Genomic DNA, 20,897 nt, shown 5'->3' with positions numbered 1-20,897 from the left:
CAGGTCGAAACGTCGGCATAAAATAAATAAATATGGTTTTGTTTATTTATGTTGTTCTTTGCTGACCGCACCCCCCGACAAACTTCTTCAATACATTATAAATATTCTTACTCATCTACTCGATGAATCAAAAAACGTTTAAACACCAATTATTCGAAAATGAGCAACTTCGGTCGAAATTTATCTGTAGCATGTTGTTAATTGTTAAACATTTGTTTCGTATATACAAAAATTACAAATTTTAAACTGTTGTATCTTGCCCAAATTCTGAGTTTGCTGTAGGTTCATCCTACGCTCTGAAGAAGTCATAATGAATTATTAATTCCATGGACGTATTTTGTGGATATTATCTATTCTTGTATGACTTAAAATGAAGAAATTTGAAGTACCCCTACTTCAATTTCTATATACTGTGTTTTTATTTATTTATTGTTAATTACTTCATGTCGTATGGTTTAGAATTTATTACTTTTTTTAACTTCATATTTATGAAGTATGATTTATGATGTATTTTTTAAAATACATGTATTTTCTTTTTTAACGAAATTTTTGATCGGATAAAAAATTATAGGCATTAAAATTATTTAAACTAATATCATGAATCACTCGATTATAGGGTTATTTAAATGCTTATGAATATGCTATAGAAATTATATTCGGGCTCTCGCGTATCATTTTATGTTTATTTTTTGTTATATGATGGATTTCGGATCTCATATGATTGTTTAATCTTAGTTAAAGGTGTATTCACCAGTTACAGGTACTGTAATATTTAGATTATGCGCGGTTAGATAGATGTCTTGGAACAAAAATTACGATTTATAATCGATTGTGCTGAGTTGTCTATAACTTTTTGTAAATAAACCAGCTTATTTCAAATATTATTATTCATTACTAATTAATTATTTCTTTTTTAACTAAATAACGGATATTTTTTTCTGTTGAGAGAAAATTTCCGTTGAGAATGGGTTAATATAGAAATGAAATAATTTTACTTATTTGCTTATGGTCACCGAAGCTGTGATATTTCATAAGTCCGAAAAAAACAAAACAATAATACAATTTTCAAAATAAAAAAGCTTTATTGAAGGGACATCTCGCCTCAACCATCGTTTTGTTGAATCTATATATGGTTTTTTGATTTATTTTCTTTTTTTTAAACGATATAATGATTTTTTTAGAATTTCCTAAAAAATAATTGCAAATTGGCGGATGTTATTTCAAATTTATTACTTACCCCAGAGGTTTTGTAGTATGTACATTGATTTCATTGATGATATATCTTCACTGATATTATAGCGAACTATATTTTCATTTCGATTTCTCTTCGGGGTTTTCCAAATAAAAAAAGGTGACATTGACATGGTGAAGGTGATAAAAGCTTGACTCCTTCCACAACTTAGGGGCAATCTCAGCTATGTCCAGAAGCCTCATCTTATTAAGCATATGGATTACATCCTGTTTATTAAAGAAGTGTATTTTGTTTTTTGAAACAATGGCTTGACTTCTACGGCTAGAACCAGTACAAAATTCATTAATGATATCATTTAGCACTAAGTGCAACTTTTTAAATAACCACAACCAACGAAGTGTTAAAATAATGCTGTCGCACTTAATAACCAAGTTACTAGTATAAAAAAAAATCTATTAATTGATTTCAATACAAAACTTCCTAAAAGTGGTGCAATAATGGATAAATGCAACAGATCTATAGTTATAGGCTATATATTAATAATGATAGGGTTTAAGGGAATACTATTATTATTAATAATATAGTAGTAGAGAGTATAATGATAGTAATATGATTTTGCAATGGTATGATAATATATAATGGATTATACCATTTTACTTTCATTTACCTATATGTAGAATATATAGCAAGGGAAAGTAGTACAATATTTCGAATTCGAGTTTTCGACGGAAATACACACTTTGAGGTCCCCTGAGTCCAAATAACCAAGTTTCACAAAATGGCCTCTTTGTGAATAGTCTAGCTAAAAAACGAAAAGTCGTATAAAAGCTAAATTCCATATTCAGGGTGGTTATATAGTGTGTAGTGTGGCAGCAACTTTTTCGCTGAAATCCACTGACCTTAAGTGCCACTTTAAAGAATCCATGCTTCATATTTTTTTCGATTTTGTCGAAAACTACTGTAACGATATTGATAAAACTCGGTATGTCAATGTACGATTGACACGAAAATGGCTCTAACGATTTTGATCAGTTTCATCAATTTTGGCATACCAATGTATAATTAAATTGACTTTAATACTAAATATGTCTTATCCTCATTAAAATAGTCTCAGAGGGCTTAAATGACGAATTTTTTTTAAATCTTCCTTTATAGTACCTTTAATTTGGTTTATTTGAAAAAAATTAACAGTTCTCATATATAGCAATAATAAACAATGGATTGATACAAAGTAATAGAGAATTTTATGAATAACTCTAGGAGAAAAAAAGGAAAATCAGAGGCATCCGATTGGGACGGGAAAAGCCGAGACCACAAGATCTTTTCCGCCTTCATTATGACTTGGTTATGGTTAAACTATCGTATTCTTGTCACGAATAGAATTTGTATTCACTATTCCCACCCCAAGAAACCCTAAAATACGAATTTTTATACCAACAGCAAAATAAATATTTTTCGTTCATTATTTTCGCCTCCCCTGTTCTTAAGATTTTTTTTTCGAAAATCATAAAAATGACTATATCTTAAGCACGGGACCACCAATCTAAGCAATATTTTTGTTCGTATTTAGGGGGGAGGATGCAGTGAAAGCTGTGTGATGCGCGTACCGCACCAGATATTCTTTATTCTGATCTCTGCATCACTCGTAAATTCATGAGGATGTAAACTTACATTAAAATCAGAGTCTATTCAATATAACAATAATTATATAATACAAAAGGCTCATTTAGTACAAATGCGGATTAGTCTTGTGCGAGGCCAGTGTTACAGAAAGTAAAATCGTCTTTAATATGCAATATTAATTTTTTTACCGAAAGAATTTTTTTCGGATTACATTTCTTCAAAGGAAAAATATCTGTTAATGGTACCATGCTAAACATTTTCTGCTCTAGATATGGAGTTTGTAGCATGTGCGCATGTGCTACTTCTACTCTGTTATTAATCTTACCCTGTTGTAGAAGATGACTTAAAGGAAGGATACTTCTAGTAAAAATCTTTTCAAAATAATTTGGTAGGTCCATACAGTATTTATAAACTGTGTAAGGTGGGAAAAGGAATAGTAATCAAGTCATCAACTCATTCCCGTTTGATGTGATATTCCTATTGATATTAAATTTTTCATTTTTTTTTTCTTCTTTCCATTGCAACTTTTCACTATTTCTCGATTTTATTAGTTTTATCTCGATTAACCTTTTACTTTTATGTAATATATGTTTTTTATTATTCTATCAATTACTTTTTACCTTTTTAATTGTAATATAATTGATATTTATTTTTTTGTTTCAGAAAATGGGACCAACTTGCTTCCACGAACAAAAAGAAATCCTACAAAGCTTCGTCATTCACGACGTTTTGCCGAAAGAATGCCCACCTCTTCCTACTATGATGACTACCCACCTGCTACCAGTGTAATTATTCAAGCTTCTACGTTCTTATCATTGATTTTTAATTTACATCTGTCGGCATTTTTTTTTTTTTTTTTTTTTTGTTGCAGTTAAATTGTTGCTTTGTTATTGTTTAATTTTTTAATATTGCTACGTATTTTAATGTCATAAAATGCAACACCTATTATCACTAATGTCACTATATTTGTGTTACAAACAATTCTTGTAATTATTTAGAATACTTACTCTACCAATTTTCTAGCAATCATTGCTGTTTTTGATTTTTTTTCTGTAATATTTTAGTAAATAGTTAGCCTAAGCTGCTGATATAAAAAAAAGTTACTGGAGGTCTCAAAAGAGATTTCAGGAGTTGCTTCTTTCTTCCAGTTCAAGGTTCTTTGGTTTCGCCAAATTAATGAATGAATCATATTCTGATTCTGACCAGTGTAAATGTTAAAATCTGCTCATCAACCACTCAAGGTACCACCACCTAATTTTCAATCATATCCTGAACTTTATTGACCCTCTAATGTGCCATGTGTACTACAGCCATTCTGTTGTCTAGGTGGTACAATTACTTACAATTTGAATTTACTTATTCCAGTTTTGATACATAATTCATACAGTTATTTACTCCTCACAGCAACCATGTTATTTTACATAATTACCTAGGGAAACTAGTACCATGTTTTGGTGTATTACAATTAGTAGGCATTCTAAATAATTATTCAATTTTTACATTACTTTTACCTTAAAGCTTTTATAATAATATATATATGGAGGTTAGTTCTGCTAACACACTTGAGAAATAATTGTATCTACAATAATATTGACCAATATTTTGTTAGGTTTTTTTATGTTGTTTACATTTTTTCTCTTTTTTATTTAGAGCCAGAGTCAGGAAAACCATAAACCAATCTTCACCAACTGTTCAATGTATCAACCTTCAGTTCCAGAAGAGCTAACACATACTACCACCGTTATACAGGTATCAAAAATTTATGTATACTCAATTTAGTTTAAAACCCTGTTAAATAGCTTCTAAAACTATTTTGTTTATTTTATGTAAAGGTGACTGCGGCTGACAAAGATCCGCCAGAATCTGGAGGGAAAGTAACCTATACTTTTGTTGCAACCCCACAAGAAAGTCAAAAATTTAATATTGATCCTGAAACTGGGGTTATTACTACTAGACATGTAAGTATTTTTTTTTTTTATTTATTTAAATAACAGATCATTATTTTCCTTTCCTTTTACTTTTTCTATAGAATACTAATTATCCAGCTTAAATTAATGTATACCTGCTAGTGGATTGCTAAAATTCTAGTTATATAATAATTTGAAATAATACTGGATTGATTACACATACAAACATATTTTATTTATTCATGTGCTGTACATATTTTTTATTATCTTCAGAGCTTTGATAGAGATGAGCCAAACCGAGAAAAAGAAGTTTATTTAACAGTTCGAGCGACCGACAATGGAAGGCCTCAACTTGATGATGTTTGTACATTCAAGGTTATTATTGAAGATATTAATGACAACCCTCCAGTATTTGATAAAGTTGTAAGTATGATAACATTTTTTAATTTTTTTTTATAATTTAGGGGCTTAATTAAAGAAAAAACTGTCTTTTTTACATGGTTCAACTATTTTTTTTTATTATACATGATAAGTTTTTTCTATTAATTATTTTATTGTTACTTTCATCACTACAATAAGTGAATGTGATTATAATATAATATAACTTAAATGCCAGACAAGAGGAAAGTCAGGACCTATCAATACCTGTTTTTAACTTTCATTTTTCTAAATTTTACACAAGGAGTTATTTTAACCAGCTTACTTTCATTCTTCGCCCAGTGAAATTAGACATTTATGTTGTATACATGTTCTGAAAGGTTTATTGTGATGCTCATGGAAGTTTTTATGAAATTTTTTGTATGAAATAAATACATGATCTTTTACTTTAGATATGTGTAAGTTTATTTATTGCATTTCGTTGCTGACATTTGAATCTTATGTTCTATATTTCACTATTGTCGAGTTTTATTTTCCTTTGTTTGAAATAGTTCTGTAATTGTCTTAATTAATGTTAAGAGTCAGTAAGCCTGGGTGATGTCTGCATTTTTGTTGAGAATAGATATGTCCATGGAGGTTGTTATTGTGTAGAATAAAGTTGTATGTAGTAGGTCAAAGTTCATATGATGTACAGAAAAAGTATAATAATTGACCCCTGATACATTTTGTCCTAAATGGGGTTTATAGAAGAGAAATATGATTCCTGTTGAATGGAAAAATACCTATCAGAGGTCGAAGGAAAAAAACTTTAAGTTTGAAATGATGTTCATTTTTTAAATATTTTGACATTCAAGAATATGTCAGTAGCTTATAGTCTGTTTCCTAGTATCACTGAAATAAAAGTCTGTGACTGTGAAGTTGGTGTATGGTATAGTGCAGTGAGAAAACCCTGAATAGGTCTTCAGGTAGTGTTTGTTATTAGTGTGTTGAGTATGTTAATTAGTTTTTAATTTTAATGCACCTGGCAGTAAGATTATGGATCTGTGGAAGGAAGGGGTGCTGTCATCATTTCTTTCTATATTAATTACCATTCTTTCATTAAAATTAATCTCAAAGTGTTTTTGTTTTTTTTACTGATTTTCAAATTTGTTTAAAAATATGGATGGACTATTTCTAAGATATAAACTTAAAATAACAAATGCTGATTGTTTCATAATTTGTTTTCTTTTATTAAAAAATTGATTACAAAATAATTAAAATTATTAGTTTCTGGGTGTGTTTTTATGTAAAATGAGCTATTTAAGTACAAGTAATCTTAATACAAATATTTTGAACTTAGTTTGTCTCCCTTATTTGATTTGTTATATCAGTTTATGACAATTATTTTCTGAAAACTATATTGTTATTTTTAATGATAAGAAGATAGTTGACCGTGGATAATACATATGAGGAGAAGATGGTTCACCATCTCCTCATATATTGTTATTTCTTTGGTTCTGATTTTTTTTCTCCAAGGGACATATTATATTATTTCCAATATATTGTTTATTGTCGGGTTACTTCTTAAGAGATACTTCATTGTTCTCTCTAAGGAAGTCATCTAGAATAATAGGCAATATATTAGAAAGAACACAATATACTCCTTAAAGAAAAAAAATCTGTACTACAGATACAATAACACAGGGAAAAAGCTTAAAACCTACTTAAACTGATATTTATTCTTTATCTAATTACATTTTTGAAGTACATATTTCTGGTATGTTTTGAACATTAAAAAGATGTATATAGTTAAAACTACTTTAATCAGAAGTTACTTCAAAAATTTAAATAACATTTATCGTATTCATTTTATGTTTACTAATGCCTGGCATAGTACTATCGAGGAATGAGATATAAGGTAATCAAAATTATTCTTTTATTCTATTGCTTTAGTTTGTGTCATCTTTAGTTTTGTTTTATCCCATCCCTATTCTCCACAATTATTTGCTGGTTACTATTTTTATTTACTGTTTTTGCTTACAAAAGTAGTAAAACTTAACAATTTATTTAACTTTTTTGTGTGTTTTGATTTCCTAGTTGCTATAATATTTATTGATTAATTTAATGAATTATTTTAATCAACATCATTATTAATTGTTAAATAAAATTAATGTTTAATTTTTAATTACTTACTCTAAAAATTTTCTTTCTTTTCTTTTCCATAGGCTCTTTTTATATGTATGTCCTGTCTTTGAAGGGAGATATTTATACTTAGCATGAACTGAGTCACTTGGTTTATATGTTGTTATCTTGTGATTTTCGTATAACTGATTGATATAAGTTATAATGGTCAAAATTTACATGAATGGATAAAATACAATTAAGATACGTCGAGGTTTAACCTTAACATCTCTCTAAAAGTACATTTTATTGCATCATATTATATTTTAGAGATGCTAATAGATTCTTAAGTTGGTTTGTTTTCAAAAGAAACAGCTTGAATACATTTTTTAATTTAATGTTAATTTTAAAATACAAATTGCGTAAGCCAGAATATATCTTTATATTTAGATTGCTTTAGAAATTAATATTTTTGTAGGCTGTGGCATGTTGTGCACTTTATTTTATTATATTATGAGATCATATCATGAATGATAATGTAGTAAAATTTTACTCAATGTATAAAGTTTAAAAACTATTCTAAACTTCTTGTATAGTCACTTTTTGTTTAATCACTGTGAAATTCATTTTGTAAGTCATTCATTAGTTTTTAATGAAATTTTTATGTAAGAACAACTAGCTATTAGTTACAAATTTTAATCAAGATATTAATACAAAATTTACCCTGAATCAATCAAGCAACATCCATTATAAATCCAATCCTTGAATTAAGCATTAATTTAATTAGTCAGTTGTTAATTTAATTAATTATCTAAGACATAACACTAGAATTGGTGGGGGGGGGAACAAAGGTATAAACAAACAAATTAGTAGTAACGATTCTCTCCACTCACTCACCTGTTCCTCTCTTTAAATCATTATGATCGATTCAGATTTTTGTTTGGGAATTCAATTTTTAAATGTTTATATTTTTTTCAAAGACAAAAATAAATACTAAGTATCAAGGGGGCTGGATTTCATTATTTTTATAGAAATTAAAGGGAGATTTTCATAGGACCAACAAATTGTATGAATTATTGGGATATTTGGATTGCTGGGCTATGAAATGACAGAATTCTGCCATATCTCCTATGCAAGTAGTAGTAAACTAATGAACATGCTCTCTTACTTAAGGAATTTCTTATTTTTTTTTAAATACAATTATTAATATATTAAATATTACTTTTATTTAAGCATATTACATATAATTTAATTTCACATTAACTAATTTTTAGGACTACCAAGAATCTGTACCTCAAGATTTACCACCTAAACGTGAAGTAATGAGAATATCTGCTACTGATGTTGATGATGGAAACAACAGTATTGTTATGTACAGCTTAGAACCAAGATCTGCTGATATTTATAACAAGACCTATTTTCAAATTGACAGTAAAACAGGTGTGATCACCCTTGATCGAGTGATAGATGTAAGTTGACTCATTATTGTGGTTTTATTTTGTTCAAATTGATTATTTTATTATTAAGAATATGTTTTAATTTTTATTTTTAAAATTAAAAACTAATATATAAATATATTCATAAATACAGAAAATCGCTAGTACAACACTAGACCTAATAATAAGCGACATAAATGTCTTGCAGGTTTAATGGTAATACTGATTTTTACTTTCTCTTACCTGCATACCAGTAAGGAAAGAATTGTGATCGTGAAAAATTTTGAATTTAAATTTTTGACAGAAAAATGCATTTTGAGGTCCACTAAGTTCAAACAAGTATCATGTGTGTTAAGGGTTATGCCTGGGATGTGACTGCAACTTTTTTGTTAAAATGGCCAACTGGAAGTGTTACTTTATTGAATTTTCAATTTTCTCCAAAACAGCTCAAACTGTTTGATTACACTCAGTGAATCAATGAGCAATTAAGTACTCTTTAATACCAGATAGGTCTTATCCTCATTGAAATAGTCTAACAGGACTTTAATTTTCTTTAGTTAAAAAAAAAAAAACAGTTCTGATTGTTAGAAATTATAAACAATGTATAAATACTAAGTATTACAAGCTGGAAAAGCTGAGACTGCCTGATCTTTTCCGATTGCAAGAGGACTTCTGTAATATTTTTTAAACCGTTGTATTCTTTAAAACAGAAAACAAAAACAAACAGAAAAATACAAATTTTTCTCATTACTGTTTTTAGATTTTACTTTAACTATAACATAAGTTTTCCAATCTATACAAAACTTAGAGGCGTAAGGAGGTTAGTTAGTGAAAGTTGTGTGATGCGTGCTCCACACCAGATTTTTTTATAAAAAGAAACAATATTATACTACTTCACATTTTTTATTTTTAATGAGATGTAGATAGTTGACCGTAGATTAATGCTTGAAGAAGTTTGTCGGGGGGTGCGGTCAGCAAAGAACAACATAAATAAACAAAACAATATTTATTTATTTTATGCCGACGTTTCGACCTGAGTTTCAGGTCTTCATCAGGGATAGTGGCGTGTAAAGGGGGATGGGAAGATGTTAACTGGTTTTATTTTTATTTTTTTGTCTTATACTGTTTGATTTCAATGACAGTAATATTTATTTTCTGACAAATTGAGAGTTTTGAGAAATGAATTAAAGAATTTCTTACATCACTTTGATCCTTTATAACTAAAAACCTAGGTTTACTTATTTTTTACCAGTTTCTGTTTTGTATTCGGTAATGACTTTGCAGGAGGAACCTATCTTTATTACTCAGTGATCGGTAAACATAAATGTAGGGCGAAATAGTATGCTATTTATATGCTAAAACTATTAAGTGAAAGTTTACTTTTCTAGGAAAGTCTAAGGTTGGTTCTCCATTGACATGAAAAAGAATAGAATATAAATGAAATTAACGATATGATACTTATAAACAGTAATGGTTATGACATTGTCAGGGTTCAAACTTTTAAATGAAGAAATATTGATAAATTCCTTCCCAAATATACAAATAATAAGGTCTTTTTCATACAATAACTGCCAAAACTACTGAATGAAGCCTTCAGAAAGTATCATGTAGCATCTTGATTCAATCATGGTCTGAAATCTTAGAATTATCTCCATGTATAGCTTAATAAATGATTTGTCAAAATACAATTCTCAGAATATAAATATATAAATACAATAGTTTAATGCTTGTTCAATAATTTATAAAATGATGATTTATTCACAGACTTTCTAGAGAAGTATTTATTATAATAATTGAATATTGTTATGTACACACCATAACTCTCCATTGTTTGAAATGGTATTATTCTTTGTTTTGAGTTTCAATCAACATATTTAGTGTTCCAATACTCAAAAAAATCAACTGTTTTGTCACTGTTCTTTTCTTTAAAACATATGATAATATGACTATATGATCCTAATGATAAGGATTGTTTCTTTTTTTCTTTCTTATTCTAATGATAATGAATTGCTCATGCATTAAATCATTTAGACATGTATTAATATTCTTTTACCATTTTTTATTTCAGCGTGATCCTGGATATAAATTTAAACTTAGAGCTACAGCTACAGATCATGGTGATATCCCCAAGTCAGCTGTTATTAACCTTGATATTCAAGTAGTGGAGTCTAATAAGAAAGCTCCAGTCTTCATGTCTATACCAGCCTCACCTATTGTTCTTCTGGAAAATTTCACTGATTTCACAGAAAATATTGCAACCTTAACAGCCATGTATGTAATAAGTATAGTTTAATAAAAAAAAAGAAGCTTATTTTTGTCAAGTATACAATTTAATTTTCACTCTGTTTATCATTTCAGGTCCAATGATGAAAAAGCTCCTGTTTTTGAATTAGTCACGGGAAGAACTGAGCAAACCAATAAATACAGTACGTTTCGGTTAGAGTCCGATGCGAATACTGCCCACATAAGGCTTGCCAGGCGGATGGATTATGAATCTATAGCTGAATATACATTGACCATTCGAATTCAGGTACAAATTGGTCTTTTGAATCAGACGGAGTTAATTTCAATTAGTTTATATTGACTTTAGGTTAACATACTTTAGTTGTCCTATTTATGTATTTGAATAATAATTTATTAATAAATAGATTAACATAGTGATTTATTTATAATCTTCTGAGTATAATCACACTTTGTTATATGAACTGTTGGATTTGTATATATTATGGGATTTTTATTTATTATATTTTGTAATGATAATAATTCCTCTATATCATTAACATTTACAAAATTTGGTTTAGTTTGTCTTTTACTTTTGGATATTATGTGGGATGTATAAAGATTTTTGTCAAAGTTACATCAGTTTAGAATGTTTTTAACTTTTATAATATCAAAGTTTTAGTGAAGCTTTTTTATATTATAACTATTTAGCTTTTTATGTTTTAATTAGCTCTTTACTGAAAAGAAAAGATATTGTCAAAACTTTATTCTTGCAATATCAGTAAAAAAAACATAAAAATATTGCATCTAGGGGATAATTTAGACTTTTATTATTTATGCTACCATTTTACATGAGATTGTTGTAGCCAAGTGTATTAGAGCAGAACCTGAGCATTTTTGAATCAGAAGCAGTGCCAATTCAAATTTAGTCTTTGAGATTTCTCTTCCATTTTATAGGGGACTCTAACAATAAGGTTAAGGGGATTTGGCTTCATGGATGCTATACATTACTTGAAACAAAATCAATATTTATTCATATTTAAATTAAATTCATTGTATTTTATGTTTATATTTACTTTTCAGAACAAATACAATTTGGCTTCAGAAACTAGTATCAATATACAGTTAGAGGATGTCAATGATAATATTCCTGCCTTTACTGAAGTGGTATCTGGTGTTGTACTAGAAAATGAACCCGCTGGAACTCCAGTCATGCAAGTTAGGGCTATTGATGCTGACAGTACCACTGCTCATAACCAGGTATGATTTTAGATCACATTAATAATTTATATTGTATTTTATGATTTATTAAGTCGTCATTTTCATGTGTATTCTATTGCTAACAGGTCACATACGAATTGGCTGATAATACTGAAAATTTTGCTATTGATCGATATACTGGTAACATTACTACAAAAAAGATGTTTGATAGAGAAGAACAAGATTTTTATAATGTTAAAGTTATAGCTACAGATAATTCTCCTTCTGCTTTATACAAAACTGGAGTCCCTAATGAAGGTGTTAAATTAATCTAATTATTATGTCTGATTTTTTGAATTTCTATCATTCTTTTAGTTGTTTACTTCCATCTTTTAAAATAATAAATGCTATGCTTTTTTATTTATATGAATTTATTATTTATTTTCAGGTCAACAGGTGTTTCGAATTGAAATAGCTGATAAGAATGATCACCCTCCAAAATTTACTGAAGCAGTATATATTGCTGAAGCCATCCCTGAGAATGCTAATACAAATGCTCGTGTTACCCAAGTTAATGCTCAAGACAATGATACTGGTATTTGCAAGTTGAATATGCTAATATAGTTTTTAGTTCATATGAATATATTACTTATTTACTGGACTAAATGCAGTATACTTAAAAATATATGTTCTATTGTCAGTACTCATGAAGTTATATCTATATACTTTTTTTAGCTTCACTCGTACATTATAGTATATTTTATGGAAATGAAAATGATGCATTTGTAATTGATGAAACAACTGGTGAAATCCGTGTCAATAAAAATTTAGATTATGAAACCAGGACCAATGTAAGTATAATTAACCTTTTTTTTATGTATAATGTATATGAGTATTTAATTACCTTAATTATTTAACTTTTTCCTTTTTTAGTATACTTTGAAAGTTAAAGCATTTGATGGAGCTTATGAAGACAATTGTGAGGTGCATATAAAAATTGAAAACGTCAATGATAATCCTCCAGTTTTTGTTTCTTACCAAAAAACTATAACTATAATGGAAGAAGAATTATTCCCAGGATGTATTGCTCAGGTAATGTTAATTAAATTTTTGAAATTATAAATATCACTGTTATTGAAATGATTAAAATTTGTATGGGGTTAAACTTATTAATTCTCGAGTGTAAATTTATTTGTTGAAAATCAGTTTCTTTATTTTTATCCTCTCCTTTCATTAAATAGTGAGCCTCAGAAACATTTGCTCTCATGTCTCCTGAAAGATTTTTTGCAACATTCATAAAATGTTCTCACACATTTTTAATTAAATATTTATTTAGATGTTAGGAGTGAGGTACCGTCTGTAATTGAAATGCATCTTTAGACTGTTAGTGTGAGATGTACAGCAATTTTTCTGTGAATATGATATATTGTATTTTTTATCCTGAGAGGCATAAATTAGCTAAATGTTTCCTGGTATTGTAGGGCCTTAAGGCTTTGTAGTTAAAATCTTCAAGTTATAGTTCTACCCTAATAGCTAATTTAGGCCTAGTTTTTATTTATTTTTTTTATTTTAATATATTAATATATATATGCTTACCAAAGTTATAAGTTCATATATATAATGTTAAACTGGATTACAAATACCATCCAACTTTTAAACTTGTATTTGCCTTAGTATGTCACTATTTTATTTTGATGCATACAGAGCAATATTTTTGAGATGAAGTACTCTTCCAAATGTTACTACTATTTAAATTCATATATTTTCTTGTCAATGAAATGTTTTTTCAATCTGATATAATTACTCTATAGCACAGGGACGTGGTGGCAGTGTGGGTTGGGGCACAGGTCCCAGTGTGCTCGGTTCGGAACGTTGTGGGTTCGATTCCCACCTGAAGCAGTTAAACATTCATTTTTCGGCGGTCCCGAAGAATGAATCTTAACACTCCCACCTTGTTTAGTATGTGGCAGCAACTTAGGTAGCCGTCAGGGGTTGGCAAAAAGGACCACTAGGCCCACTTGCCGGACTTATTCCCTCCACCATATACCAGTACTCTATAGCACTGTGAAATATTAATTAACATCAAACCATTAGAGAATTAGTTGCTCATACAGTAATGATTGATAAGTCTTCAAATTTGACTGTTTCATTTTTCAGGAAATGAACCAGAATCCAGAAAGCGATTCCATTTAATTTGTGACCTCCTTTTTTTATAAATTAAGCTTTATGTTACAATCATTTAGTACTTCTCCCAGATAATTGTATTTACAACTAGGCGTAACCAACTAATTATGTTTTTAGTTCTATATGTAACACAGCTTGCTATTTTATAAATAACATATAAAATTGATTGTTCTTAGTTTATTTTTGTGTAATACTGTTGTTTAAAGCTGACGATATTATGTCCATCATCGAATACATCTCAATATAGTAGTATTATGTGAAACGGAACAACTTTTTCATTTTTATAATATGGGACTTTAGTTGTTACTTTACTATATGGCCTACGGATTGACTGTTGTATTTTCTTTAACTATTATTTTTTTCAGTTTGTTTTTAAAAGAGCTCTATTTGGCCAGTTATTAGATGTACACAAACCATTTCATTCAGAATATTGTGGTTGTTACAGTCTTAAATGGACAGTTTTGTTTTGGTCCTGTGTTCTAGGGCAGTTTGTAGATGTTACTATAATCAATGAGTAGTCTGATATATGACTTTATAATTAACATTGTTTTCTTCTTCTAGCTTGAAGCTTATGATCCAGATATTCCAGACAGAAGTGCACCTCAGCATATACTTTATTTTGTTGTAAAAGAAGAGCAAAGGATGTGGTTAAATATCAACAAAAAAGGTTGCCTTTCACTGATAAAGGTAATAGTTATAATTTTTTTAAAATTTTTTTATCATATTTTAAATTCTGTACACTTTTTTATTCTCTCTATATATTGTTGTTGGAGGTAAAGTTGAGTAAGTGTCATTTTTGCATTAATGAGATTTTTTACTATCTACATGTGCCTGAACCAATTCTACTCTTCTAAACAGACAAATTTGTGAAATTATAAATCTTTGTTGGTTGATTTTTGATAGTTTCACAATTTTGTCAATACTGAAGTGTAGTTTTAGTTCAGAAACAGGTAAATGTCAGAAAACCTCATTTTTGGAAAAATATCACTTGATCACTTTACCTCCAACCTGGCAATATATACACTGTTCATTCTGATTAAATCGTTAAAAAAAAAATATTAATTTTTCTTATCCAATATTGGATTGGAATCAATATTATGTGTATTAAATATTTAAGCATGTAATGTTCATTATAGTTCGTGAGGAATATGCTTTATGAAATTTGATTATTTTTTGCAGAGTTACTGTACGAATGAAAATAATATATATTTAGTGATTTTAAAACAGTTAAAATAATTTTATTAATCAAAAACAAACATACTTGAGATTTATATTATTTCATTTGATAGTTAATTCATAATTGAAGTAAAGCAATATTTATGTTACAAAATAACTATTCAACTAATTTTTTTTTTTTACAGCCTTTAGATAGAGATCCTCCTAATGGTACAGAGTCTTGGCAAGTTTTGATTGGAGCCAAAGATGAAGATGGTGGGCCTACTGGTGTACAGCAGACCACAGAGATCACAATTACATTAACGGACATAAATGACAATGCCCCATATTTAGAGATGGTAAATCCTTGTTTTTAAACTATGATGCAAAATATTCATATCAATTATATTAGTTCCACTAACAATTGTTTATAACTCATATGCTAAGCCAAAATTTTATACTCGCAAAAAGTTTAGAGACACTCAACATATTACAGGTTTTATTACTTTCCTGATTTTTGTTTTTATTTATTTTTTAGCCCCAACCAGTTATTTGGACAGAAAATGAACCTCCTGGTGATATTGTAAAATTAAATGCTGAAGATAATGACGGGCCAGAAAATGGTCGACCTTTTACTTTCAATATTGCTCCTTCTGCTACCACTGAAATCCAGACCAAATTTACTATTTCAGGTAAAATCATTATTAACTTTATGTACTGTATTTTAAGGTATGTGAATTTCTTTTTAAAATTAAAATTTGAAACTACTGAAAAAAAAAAGTAAATTTATTTACTGTTTTAAACATCCTGTCTGTTCTGAAAATAATATTAAGATTAGTATGCTAGCTTTAGTACTCATATGAGTTAAAACTTGTTATATCATTTTTTTTTTTAAATACTAGAACAATAAAAAAAGTTTTAATTTACATTGATTCAAACAAACCCGATCTTATCCCCAAACCAATCTACTAACAGTAGGAAATATTTAGAGGGTTTATTTAATTTGAATAGAAAATTGAACATTTTAACAATCTTGTCACAAGTAAAATAGGTTGAAAACTTAAGATATTCCTAGTAGCCATTTTCTTATAGGGATATACAAAAGCATTAAATTTGTAATAGTTGAATTGGGCTCGTAACTCTGTTATCTAATAAAAAGTATTTCTGTCCTAGAGAGGATATTTTAAAAAAGTTCTCTTATTTTTTATGTGTACATATATGTATAATGTATATAATTCATGCCATATAATATACTTTTTAAGACATTGTTTATTGTTATTTCTGATTTCAGGTTCAACATTAAAATCACTTGTCAGATTTGACCGTGAAGAAAGGAAATCTTATTTTGTACCCATTGCTATTACTGATAGTGGTAACCCTAGTTTGACAGGAACAAGTACATTACATGTAGTCATCGGTGATGTTAATGACAATCCAATGAAAAGTGGATATAGTGAAATTTTTGTTTACAATTACAAGGTAAAAATAGTTATTTTTTTGAATTTTCACCATAAATCTACGACTAGTTTATATTATTAATTTTTTCATTATTTTAGTTTTAAATTTTTATGTTAAAATAGCTAAACATGTTTTTATGAATTGGTTGTGTGTAATAACAGATATTTATATATAGGAAAAAAAATTTTTAAAGCTATTTAGTTAGCTATTAAAAGGAATTAAGATAATTGTAATTAGTGTAAGTATAAGTAGGAGGTAACATATGAATATCAAATGTAGAAAAAATATATAAAAATAATAGAAAAGGATTATTATTATCATTGGCACGACAGACCGTGGTGGACCAAGTCAATGTGCAATGTACTAGGGAAATATATTGCGTGTTTCTTGACATGTTTTTTTTTTTTCATAGGCCCACGCCTATTTTTATGAGTGCCACCCAAGTGTTGGGGAAGGGATCCCAAAAACCTATTCCTTTCTTACACTGTTCCAATGTTGTTTACCGAATGATCTGTCTTACCCCTGGTTGTAATTCTTTCTATATCAGTTAAACTAAAAAGCAGCTTAAAAACCGTATTTCTAAACACAAAACTATCAATTCCTGTAACCCTTTTGCCTCTGAATTATCTAAACGCGCTTTAAACCTCAATCATTCTTTTAACTTTGATCATATATCAATTCTTGCTACTGTCCCCAACCATAAAAACACCTTATCTTAGAATCCTTTCATATAAACTTTAAACATAAATCCTTCAATCATAAAATAAAGTTGATAAAGACTGTTATTTCCCTGACTTACCAGTACATCTTAAGTATTATCAAAAAACTCCATAATTCTTTTTTCACTCTTATTCTGTATTTTAGAATTTAATTCTCCCCCCATATGTTTTATCTGTTTTTATTTATTTTTTTTTAAAACCCTTCCCCACTCTATACTTTCTTTCCTTACTTTATATTTTACTATTTATTCTTTCCTTTTCTTTTTATTTATTTTATCTGCAATTTATAATCATATGTTACCTCCTACTTTTACTTACATTCTTTACTTTATATTAATGTTTCTATTATATAATTTGCATAATCAGAATTAGTTTCTCAGTTTTAAAATTTACTTTTCAGGGAGAGGCTCCTGATACTGAAATCGGTAGAGTATATGTAGAAGACCCAGATGATTGGGATTTACCTGATAAACGTTTTGAATGGGCTGGTATGGCTAGTCCATACTTTTATTTAGATCCAAAGACAGGGATGATTACCATGTCACAAGGAACTATAGATCAGTCATATATTCTTAACTTTACCGTAAGTATCTATAGAACCATCACATTATTTTAATTTTGATCATTTATTGACATAAAAATCAGAAAGATACATAGGTTGTGGATTTTTTGCTAACTGATTTAATGAAAATTTTGTTTAGATATGTAAAATTCTGTCATCATCAGGTGCTTGCTTACTTTATTCTTTCTTAACACAACTTGATTATTAATCAAATATGTTTTGTTCCCTTTTTTATTTATGTTCATTTCACCTTGTTTTTATTTAGCAATTTATATCAGCTTTTATTTCATTTTATGAATTTTCGTTTAATAAAAAAACAAGATTTTAAACTCCTTGATAATTTTTATAAACCGTAAGTCCTTATGATCTTTACATTAAGTTCTCTCAATTATATAGAAATTACTATTACATTTAAATAATCCTAATATATTTTATCTTATGGTGTAGTGTTGTTTCTTTTTATGTCATTTATTGAAAGAAAGCAATAATTTTAAGTAAGCCTCTGTATTCAATTGTTAAATTAAAAAATAACTATAGTATTTTGAAATGATAGAAAACATTTTTTTCCTGATTTTTCTTCATCACTTATAATTATTATGATGATCATTCATATTTTACTTGAAAATCTTGTTCAGTTCAGGTTACTGTTAACTATAATATTAAAATCTTTGAATAGGTTTTTGAAAATACCACCAGGTATTTTAGTGCCCACAGTGTAACTGCTACTGTAAATGTTACTGTCAAAGAAATACCAGAAGAAGCAGTTGATAAGTCAGGTTCTGTTCGTCTAGTTGGGATTACTGCTGAAGAATTCATAGAATCTGATTCTGTAAGTATTTTTACATGTTAAACATTCTTATTGATTGTTATTTATGACTTGTTTTATTTCATGTATTGCTTGATATGTTTTAGAATGGTGTCAGTAAACGCACAATGTTCAGAAAATATTTAGCGAAATTTTTAAATATTACTGAAGAAAATGTTGATGTTTTTACTGTTTTACACTCTCCTCACAATACAAATACAAGTTTACTGGACGTTCGATTTTCAGCTCATGGATCTCCCTATTATAGTCCAGAAAAGTTAAATGCAGCAGTGAGTGTGCATAATGCTGAGGTATGTTTGATCTTACATGTTAATTACTGAAAATAATAATTTCTTTAGTAAAAAGCAAAATTTATGAAATATAGAAATATCTGTTCGTAATATCTGATTCTTATATAATTGCTGATGATTTAAATATAGTTTTTTAATTAGTTATGACAGCTATTAATTAATATCTATATTGATTGAGCTAGGGGGTTGGATGAAGAATTACTAAATTTATTGAATTAAAAAATGAAATTCATTAATTTTTTACAGTTTCAGTAAGGTTTTAAATATAATGCTATAACTATTACTTATGCAATATGTTCAAATGTATAGTAATTATTGAGATATACCTTTGCTCTCTCCCCTTTAACAAAAAACAAATGAATCACATCTCATGCCATTGTATATCCTAATGAATAGATGTTATATCTGCCCAGACAGGCAAACTTAATTTCCTATAATCAATATTCTGTTTAAATATAGTATTGGGGAATCTTGTTGAATTTCATAATATTTGTCTGAATTTAGAAGTTGATTACAAAATCACACTCAATGCCCATATTAAGTATTATAAGTTTGATTTTTATTGAAGAAATTGTTGTTTTATTTTTGTTTTGTTAATTTTATTGTTAAAAAGAAGTATATTAATTCAGTGTTAATGTGATAGAGTTTTGATGTTAGTTAATATTTGTTTTTAGTTAGAGAAAGAGCTAGGAGTTGTAATTCTAATGGTGAACATTGATGAGTGCCTTGTTGAAAGACAGTACTGTGAAGGTTCATGCATCAATTTTCTGAATAAAAGCCGTGAACCGATTGCAGTTTACACTAATACAACAACTTTTGTTGGTGTAAAAGCAGTTGTAGACCCTTTTTGTAACTGTGAAGTACTTTCAAGGCCAGTCTGTTATAATGGTGGTACACTTGTTGGCAATGACAAGTAAGTAAATTACTTTTATATCTTATTTTATTATTCTGAAATTTAACTTATTTAATCTGTTCAAACTTTCATCATCCCTAACTTCTCTTAATATGAATATTCTTAAAGGTGTGAATGTGAACCTGGCTTTGAAGGACCACATTGTGAAATTTTAAGTGTTGGATTCAGTGGTAATGGATGGGCTCTTTACCCTCCCTTAGAATCGTGTGCCGATTCACATCTGTCTTTAGAACTTCGTTCCAATAAAAAAGATGGGCTTGTGTTTTATCTGGGGCCTACTAAGCCAAATCGACTGTTGAATGTGCAAGGTTAGTATCGTACCAAAAGTTATTTATTTATTGTAGATAATTTTTTAAACCTTGAAGTATTTAATGTTACATATACATATGTGTATATATATATATACACACACTATTCTTGAAAGATTTGTTTTTTGCTTAGACAACAATTTTGTGATTTTCATATTGTAATTTTACCCTATTTTCTTTTTATTTCTATAGATTTTATCTCCCTTGAAGTGGTAGATGGCTACCCAGTTCTTCTATTGGATTTTGGTACTGGGACTGTAAAACTTGATCCTAAACAAATTAGACTTGATGATGGAGAGCAGCATCGCATTGATATAATATGGTCCAGAACAGTAAGTGTTAACAATAAAATGTAAAACTTCAGTGACTAAATATCCAATTAAATTTTATTGCACAACTGTTATAAAGTTCTAAAGCTTGTTTTAT

The 20,897-nt window shown here is 28.4% G+C and overlaps 1 protein-coding gene across 3 annotated transcripts in view; it reads left to right on the top strand.

Moving 5' to 3' along the window:
- shg (shotgun) overlaps positions 1-20,897 on the top strand; it is a 625,987-nt gene that overhangs the window by 591,389 nt on the left and 13,701 nt on the right. For all 3 annotated transcript variants that reach the window (XM_014427065.3, XM_067051157.1, XM_014427066.2), the window contains 22 exons: positions 3,479-3,600; positions 4,466-4,564; positions 4,648-4,773; positions 4,996-5,145; positions 8,475-8,669; positions 10,705-10,907; positions 10,995-11,166; positions 11,940-12,116; positions 12,203-12,374; positions 12,505-12,651; positions 12,792-12,907; positions 12,990-13,148; positions 14,802-14,927; positions 15,602-15,754; positions 15,934-16,087; positions 16,687-16,874; positions 17,973-18,155; positions 18,811-18,963; positions 19,047-19,250; positions 19,925-20,163; positions 20,272-20,471; positions 20,664-20,803. In XM_014427065.3, the coding sequence (XP_014282551.1) occupies positions 3,479-3,600; positions 4,466-4,564; positions 4,648-4,773; positions 4,996-5,145; positions 8,475-8,669; positions 10,705-10,907; positions 10,995-11,166; positions 11,940-12,116; positions 12,203-12,374; positions 12,505-12,651; positions 12,792-12,907; positions 12,990-13,148; positions 14,802-14,927; positions 15,602-15,754; positions 15,934-16,087; positions 16,687-16,874; positions 17,973-18,155; positions 18,811-18,963; positions 19,047-19,250; positions 19,925-20,163; positions 20,272-20,471; positions 20,664-20,803 (3,578 nt within the window). The remainder of the gene's footprint in view (positions 1-3,478; positions 3,601-4,465; positions 4,565-4,647; positions 4,774-4,995; positions 5,146-8,474; positions 8,670-10,704; positions 10,908-10,994; positions 11,167-11,939; positions 12,117-12,202; positions 12,375-12,504; positions 12,652-12,791; positions 12,908-12,989; positions 13,149-14,801; positions 14,928-15,601; positions 15,755-15,933; positions 16,088-16,686; positions 16,875-17,972; positions 18,156-18,810; positions 18,964-19,046; positions 19,251-19,924; positions 20,164-20,271; positions 20,472-20,663; positions 20,804-20,897) is intronic.

The sequence above is a fragment of the Halyomorpha halys genome, unplaced genomic scaffold (genome assembly GCF_000696795.3).
Source record: "Halyomorpha halys isolate HHAL.00 unplaced genomic scaffold, Hhal_1.1 Scaffold617.1, whole genome shotgun sequence".
In the NCBI taxonomy this organism is placed as follows: Eukaryota; Metazoa; Arthropoda; class Insecta; order Hemiptera; family Pentatomidae; genus Halyomorpha; species Halyomorpha halys.
Note: the sequence above shows the minus strand (reverse complement) of the source record. Positions and strands in the feature narration are given on the sequence as shown.